This window comes from Neofelis nebulosa, chromosome 2 (genome assembly GCF_028018385.1).
Source record: "Neofelis nebulosa isolate mNeoNeb1 chromosome 2, mNeoNeb1.pri, whole genome shotgun sequence".
Lineage (NCBI taxonomy): Eukaryota > Metazoa > Chordata > Mammalia > Carnivora > Felidae > Neofelis > Neofelis nebulosa.
Genome location: NC_080783.1, coordinates 115622518 through 115630215, shown reverse-complemented (window position 1 = coordinate 115630215; position 7698 = coordinate 115622518). Strand labels below are relative to the sequence as shown.

The following is a 7698-nucleotide window of genomic DNA, read 5'->3' as shown; positions in this document are numbered from 1 at the left end:
AGCCCGTGTCCTTTTGGTAAATGCATGGTCCATGCCTCTAAATATACTTCTTTGCACAGAACAGGATGCTGGTCTGCTTTGGGGGCTCTCCCCCTTGGGCAGGCTTGGAGTGGGAGGCAAAACTCTCCAAAGCACCCAGTGCCCCCTGGCAGACAGGAGGAGTCAGCCTGAGGCTGAGGGACAGGGCTGCAGGGGAGGGCTGGGGTCATGTTGGACTGCTCCCCACTTCCTAGCCCGGTGATTGGCTTTGCTTCCACTCAGGATCCTCTATCTGTGTTTCTTCCTGCCAGCTCCTCTCTGTCTATGGGTCTGTCTTCTGTACCTCTCCATCTTTTCTCCTCTTTCAGCCTCTCTTCCTCTGTGACTCTGGGTCTCCCAGGGTCTTTTCTGACATCCCAGTTATGAGTACAGAGTGGAGGCCCTGGCACTGTGCCAGGTGGTCTTGCCCACCCCAGATACTACAGGCATGGCTGTCTCTCCTAGCCATGCTAATTGTGCCACTGTGCAGGGTGAGAATGAAGTGCCAGGGGTCGGGAAGACAGGGTCCTGGCCTCTGGGTCTTTGTGAGTCACGTGCCTCCTGGACACTCTCAGGTCTCTACTCCTTCCCTGCCCTAAGCATACATGCCTGGGGCTCTTTCTCCCTAGGGCAAGAAGGTACCATGGTCATCCTTTTGGAAGTACCCCCCCACCACCCCCATGCCTAACCTTCCTCCCTCCTGCTCCAATCACAGCCCCTTTTTCTGGAGGAATCAGTCCTTTCAAAAATCAGGCAGTGGTTTTTTCCTCCGATGCATTCTTACATTCTTATGCAAGGAAGAGGCTGATAGGGATCTGAGAATCATTTCACCCCCCACGTGCCCAAGTTCCCTTATCAGGCTGGGGAATCTCAACTCAGGGGGCCAGCAAGCAGCCTGGAGAGGGTGGAGGGTGGTGGTGGTGGCTTGGAACCGGAGAGCAGTCACCAACTTGTTTTCCCTCCCCCCCCACCTAAGCCACAGAAACCACTTGAAGCTCAGTGCGAGCCTGCCCTTCCAGGGGGGTGCCTGGGGGTGTGGAGGTGGAAAGTATATGTGGGGCCTGGGCAGGCTGCGGACCACATACTACCCCAGCCCCATCCTCCAAGGGCCACCCCTCTGGGAAGCCTGATTCATTGATTAGGACAACCTTTCCTGGGTCTTCTCTAAGAGGTCCATGCGGGGCGGGGGGTGGGGTGGGGTGGGGAGGGGAGACCTCAACCCACCAACCCACTGGAGTGACCCAAGGAGGGGGTTGTCCCTCCTCCTCCCCAAACCATTAGAAGAAGCACAACCGGTGCTCTATAAACATCTGTAGATCTCACAGCCTCCACCCCTCCCCTTTCCTGTCACAAAGGCCACTGTGGGTGGAGGGAACAGCAGGAGTTTGACCCCAGCTCCTGGCCCTGAACTTTCTATGGTGACCCTGCCTGTATCACTCATCTGTCAGTTAACATTTGTGGTCACTTAGGTTTGGATGCAGCAAGGAGGGTTGAAAGGCAGGAGCTCTGGTTTTTAGAGCCAAAAGACTTGGATAAGAAGGTGGCCTGCCATTTATTGGTCTCCAGTTACCACATCAGTAAAAAGGGGACAACAATAACTGTCCTGGAGGCTTTGAGGCCCCAGCTGTGTGCACACAGGAGGGGTTCTTAGGACCTGATTTGTCCTAGGGCATGTTTCTGTGGCTTTAGCTGGCCAGGAAGTTTCTCCAGGGACATTGTGGCCCCCATCACAGGGGCCAGCTGACGGCTTTGAACTGAGTGAATTGCTCTGTGAATTCCCACCTCACAGCTGCCTCTGAGCAGCAGAGTGGGGTGGGGCATCTGGTGGAGCCAGGGTCCTAAACCTTCCTTGCAGCCTGGCTTTTCCCTGACCTGCCTGTCAGGAAAATGGGACTAACAAACAATAACTACCTTACTGAGTGGTTGTGATGATTACTGGGATAACACAGGTAAGGCACGAGACCTGGTACAAAGTACTGTGGTTAACAAAAGATGTTTTGGTCCATCCCTCTCTCTTTCCATTCCTATAGTCCTCCCTTCTCTTTATCTGACTCCCCTTTTTTTTTTTAATTAAAAAAATTTTTTTTAACGTTTATTCATTTTTGACAGAGGGAGACAGAGCATGAGCAGCGAAGGGGCAGAGAGAGGGAGACACAGAATCTGAAATAGGCTCCAGGCTCTGAGCTGTCAGCACAGACCCCGACACGGAGCTCAAACTCGAACTCACAAACTGTGAGATCCTGACCTGAGCCGAAGTCGGACACTCAACTGACTGAGCCACCCAGGCGCCTCAGTGACTCCCCTTTTCTATGCCCCTTTCCTGCTTTCTTTTTCTCTATCTTACCAAATAACTTTTTTTTTTTTTTTTTTTTTTTTTTACATTTTACTTACTCATTTTGTAACTTGTTTGAACCTCATGTCTGTTTTGATCACTGCCTGGCACCTCGTAGGGCCTCCCTACCTTGTATTGCAGGAATGCAGGAATGAAAGTTAAAGGGCCTCTACATTTCTTTCCAGGGACTTTCAATTGGGCATCAAATGCAGTTGCTTACCAAAGGTTATTATGGGGGCAGGGGTGGGGTGGGGTTGAAGTAGGACAGTTCTAAGGACAGAGCTAGACCCATGGGTGACTTCACAGATTGAAAAAATTGGAGTGCTGTCATCCTAGGGCAGGAGGAGACCCCTTTCAGAGTGACCTGGTTGGGAACTTGCAGCTGGCACCTATATATTAGATAATGAGGGGATTAAGAGCCCAGACTCAAGCCATACTCTCTGGGTTCAAATCCTAGCTTTACTCCTCAGTAGATGAGTAAAGACCAAGGTCATATTGGATAACAATAGCACTTAACCCTTCTGGGAATTGCTGGGAAGAAGAAACTGAGTCGACAAGTTGTTGAACAGTTCCTTGCTTGGTGATAATCCTGGTAGCTGTTAGCACTTATTATTGCTTGGTCAATGCTACCACCTGGTGGACATCTGGAGCAAGATTTCACTGGTCTTGGGCTGGGGCAACAGGTGGGGGTACCTAACTAGAGGATGGAGAAGGAATCTGGGCGATCTGAATGGAGGTATGTGTGTGTTGTGTTAGCATTACACATACCGAGGGCTATCAGGATCCAGCAGGCTCTTCCCGCCCCTCCCCGCCCCCATTCAGGGCACCATGGAAACTGAGAAAGGGCCCAAGGGGGAGGCGGAAAGAAGCTGGTTGGCCCAGTGTCTTCTCCTCCCCCCTCCTTCCCTCCCTTCCTCCCTTTCTTCCCCTCCTCCCTCCTACCTTTCTCTAAGCCTGGCCTGAGCCAAGAGGAACCTACTCCAGGGAAGGTGGAGAGAGAAGAAGGTCACTGCTGACATCGGGACATTTAGGTAGGAGGTAGACAGAATCTGACCTACATTTATCCATCATCCCCACCCTCCCCCTATTCACTGGGCATCCTTAAGAAGTGCTCTCGGGGTGCCTGGGTGGCTCAGTAGGTTGAGCATCCAACTTCTGCGTAGGTCATGATCTCACAGTTCATGAGTTCGAGCCACATGTCGGGGTCTATGCTGACAGCATCAAGCCTGGAGCCTGCTTCGAATTCTGTGTCTCCCTCTCTCTCTGATCCTCCCCCCACTCATGCTCTGTCTCTCTCTCTCCTTCAAAAATAAATTAAAAGACATTAAAAAAAAAAAAGAAGTGCTCTCACACTCAGGTGGGACTCCCTCCCCATATGAATCCCTGGGACATTTTATCTCCATCATTCAGTCCCCACGTGCTGGTCTGACTCTCGGTTCCTGCTTTGCCTCCTAGGATGGCACAGGAATAAGCAAGAGACAGGACACCTAACTCAGCACTGTGTCTGATGTCTCCTGACTCACTCATCAAGATACAGAAATTTCATCTCTTTTCATGACAGATGTGGGTACAAGTGGGGAGTAGATGAGTGGAGGACTGCTGGAATCCCCGGAGATAGGGGGACTGGTGGGGGGCAGGGGGAGTGTGGCTGATGTTTGTTTCAGTCACAGAGCTTTTTTCTGGAGTGACTCAGTGATTGGAGGGCCCCCAGGAGGGGTGGAGGCCTTTTTGGACAGGATCTTAGGACCTACGCAGCCCAGACCTATTAAACTAGCTTCAGGGTCTCTTGGGGATGGAGCCCAGGAGTCTGCATATTTAACACACTCATTCAGCATTGCTGATGTCTGATTATTCTAATGCTTATTCAAGTTTGAGAACCACCACTTGAGGTCTGCTCCAACTCAGTGTGAATGCGCTTCTTCCATCCCTGGTACAGCCATGGCAGAGGGAAGAGAGTAGGCTGCAGATCTGAGAGTATAGGGTGCCAACAGGGGAGAAACCCTGCTAGAAGCAGGCACTTTATTAGCAAAAATAAATACCGGCCAGGCAGCCTGAAAAGAACGAATACTGCAGATCGCGTGGAGGCCTCCTGAGGAAAAGACAGGTTCTCAGCCTATGGGCTGAGATGGCCAGGCGCCAGGGAGGCCCCTGGACCCAGCTCCCCACCCAAGGGGGGCAGCAGGGCCGTAAGAGGCGTCTCACACTCTCCCAGCAGGATATCTCGGCGGAAGCCCGCGCCCCGGTCTAGCACCTTGGCCCTCAGACTGCGGGCCACCAGGTCTGGCGGCCCCAGCCCGTCGAAGAAGAAGTCCTCGTTGAAGATGGGGTTGGCGCTGCACTTGACCACGCGGCTCCGTTGGCCCCGCGGCCGGACGCGCGGCCACAGCCTCAGCACCACGCAACAGCCGCCGCCGCCGCTCCCGGGCCCGGCCCGCGACCGCGGCAGGCCCTCGGCGCTCACCAGGCGCAGGCGCAGCCGCCCGGGCCCGGCCAGGTACTCGGCGGAGAGCCGCAGCTGGCCCCCTCCGGGCGCCAGGCGCAGCACACTCTCCTTGGTGGGCCGCAGCCGGCAGCACGGGAAGTCCGGGTGGAAGAGCGGCGGCCCCGCGCGGCGCGGCGCGTACGGGCTGGTGCCGGCGGAGCTCGCCTCCTCCCGGGCCGCCGAGCGCGGCCGGGGCCGGCCGGGGTCTGGCCGCGGCGAGCCCAAGGGCGACGACTCGGGCGACGAGGCCGTGTCGCTGTCGGGGGCCCGGCAGAGGCGCAGGTCCGGGGCGGATACGTGCAGCCGGGCGTGCGCCGGGGACAGCCCCCTGGCGGCGGCGGGGGGCGGCGGGTGGAACAGGGACTCGCGCCGGCGTGTGTGCGGGCTCTCAGGCAGGAAGGCCCAGCCTTCGCGGCCCGCCAGGTGCGGCAGCGAACAGGCCGCGGGGAGGCCGCGCCCAGCCGGGGGCTGGGCGCCGCCGGGGTCTGGGAGCCGGGGCGGGATGCAGAACTGCGGAATGCGGTCGGGGGTGAGGACGTTAGGACAGGCGCGCACGGGAGGGCCCCGGGCTCGGCGCTTGGGGAGCAGGTTGGACGGCGCCCATCGGGGCCCGGACTCCGGGGCCCCCAGCCTGTAGCCGGCTTTCTCCAAGAGCCACATGAAGTGGGGTGAGGATGGCGGAAGTCCGAATTCCGCGAGGCCGAGAAGGTGCAATTTCAGCGTTCCGGGAGGGGAGGCCTTCGGAGGAGAGAAGAGGGCTTGAGGTGGGTAGGTGGGTGATGCTCCGAACATACACCGGGTGGGCCGAGCACTTTGCCCCCAGCGCGCGGGCCCCTCTCTGGGCGGGAAAAACGGGGCTGTGAAGCCTGGAGGCCTGGGGAGAAATGGAGGACATCGGACAGTCACATTTTCAGATGCAGGCCTCGGCAAATGCAGACTCCGCAGTTAGTGCTAACGGTGTTCACTCTAAAGAGTTAGAAGAAGGCCCAACATACCCACTAGAAAGAACTCTAGCTACTGTTAGGAGAATTAGAGGGACATTCTCGAATCATCAAAAGGTCTGTAGTCACAAACACGGACTCAGATCCCAAACTCCGCTTGTACATCTTGCTCCCCTGAAGAGGCATAGAGGCCCTGGGCAAGCTCATCCCCTTCTCCCTCGCGCGTCCCGAAGACGCAGACTCTCCTCCAAGATCTTGTCCGGCGTCCCCTTTGGCTGCCTTCCTCGCGCCTCGGCAAAATCCTCGTAAGACTGAGCCATCCTTTGGCCCCAGCCCCACCTGCCTCCTCTTGCTCCTCCCTCTCCCTTCCGAGCGGCTCGAGGCCAGAAGCGGACTCGCTGCACACCTGGCCGCTGTCCTGCGAGCATTCAGGGCCGTCCAAGGAGATGCACCTCTAGGGGACACAGAATCCTCTCCACCCCAAGCCCTGACTGTCCCGTTCCCAGCCTCCCCGCCCCGCTACATCCCGAGTCTGCCGGGCGGCCCGGCCGTTGGGCCGCCACTCCCACTCTCCACTCCTTTTCTCCCCAGGAAACCACTGAGCACAAAGGCGGTATTGATTCTCCGCCACCCCCAGAGCGGCTCCCTCAGAGGCTCCGCTGCCGCTCGCTTACCGCACCCCCGGGCCCCACCCGCGGGACCGCGGCGTTCCGGCCGTCCGCCTGGGAGTCCGAGCCCATGGCAGGCTCCGTCGGACGTCCGGGGTGCAGGCCTCACCTGTAGGCCGCCGCCGGTTCCTGGCCTCTGATCAGCAGGCGTTCAGAGCCAGGAGGGGAGTAGCTTCCTCTCCGGCTTGCTCCCCCAGCCCAGTCCTTCTGGGAGGAGCTGGCAGGGGCCTCCGCTGCCTACGTACGACCTCTTTTCCTGGATAAACAGAGCTCTGTCTCCACGGTCATCAGCCCGTCCTTCTTAACTCCTTCCTCCAGCTTTCTAGCAGCAAGCCGGTCCTGGGACCCCAGCCTCTTCTGCTCCCCCCGCCCCTGGGAGGGCTGCAGTGAGGAGGTCGTTATCATCGGGCAGTGGCCTCCACCACCCTGTGTGCTGCACTGGCCACACCCTAGCCCTGCCGGGTGAAACCCATCGCCTTGATCACACAAACCACATATTCTGCAAAGCCTTCCTTGCTGGAATCCTTTGACCACCCCCTCCCCTCCCCCCAACACCCTGTGCAGTTCTGGAGCCATCACAATAGCTTCCCAGACAGAGTGACTTTCTGTGACTAGTTCTCTGAATTACACTGGCCCAAGGAAAAGTGACCAGGATCCAAATGTCTGAACATAGAGACACTGAGGACAAAGCTCCTTCTGTCCTTGGGCCAAGCTCAAGCTGGCCTGTGCTCCCTGTCTTTGGCAGAAGGCTGTTAAACTGTGAACATGGAGGCTGCCTCGCCTTTCCTTCCCCTCTCCTGCAAGCAGATCCTAGGAAGCACAGGCCACCACTGGCAAGATGCGACCCTCAGTTTCACCCACCATCCTTCAGTCTCTCGAAGGCGTCAGGCTCTTTCCCTACCTAGGATCTTTGCATAGGCTATTTCCTCCCCTAGGACCACACCCCCCTTTCATCCTTCAGATCTGATAGCCTTCCATCTAAATTAGAGACTTCTGCATGGTTCAGTTGGTTGAGCCTCTGACTCTGGTTTAGCTCAAGTTATGATCTCCTGGTATATGAGTTAGAGCCCCGCATCAGGCTCTGCACTGACAGTGTGGAGCCTGCTTGGGATTCTCTGTCTCCCTCTCTCTGACCCTCCTGTGCTGGCTTTCTGTCTCTCTCTCAAATAAATAAACTTAAAAAAATAAATTAGGGACTTCTCTTGTATACTTTCACAGTGCCCCATACCTTTCCTTTCTGGCATTGGTCACAGGTTT

At 56.8% G+C, this 7698-nt stretch overlaps 1 protein-coding gene across 1 annotated transcript; it reads right to left on the bottom strand.

The window, feature by feature from the left end:
- Nucleotides 1-4325: 4325 nt before the first annotated feature.
- Nucleotides 4326-6680, bottom strand: C2CD4D (C2 calcium dependent domain containing 4D). The gene is made up of 2 exons (XM_058715725.1): nucleotides 6551-6680; nucleotides 4326-5706 (listed from the first exon to the last, which is right to left on the bottom strand). Exon 2 carries the CDS (start codon nucleotides 5622-5624, stop codon nucleotides 4464-4466), a length of 1161 nt encoding a protein of 386 aa, XP_058571708.1. The 5' UTR covers nucleotides 5625-5706; nucleotides 6551-6680; the 3' UTR covers nucleotides 4326-4463.
- Between the last annotated feature and the right edge of the window lie 1018 nt (nucleotides 6681-7698).

Coding starts and splice junctions, on each gene's coding strand:
- C2CD4D (XM_058715725.1), bottom strand. CDS start 5,624: ATGTTCGGAGCATCACCCACCTACCCACCTCAAGCCCTCTTCTCTCCT.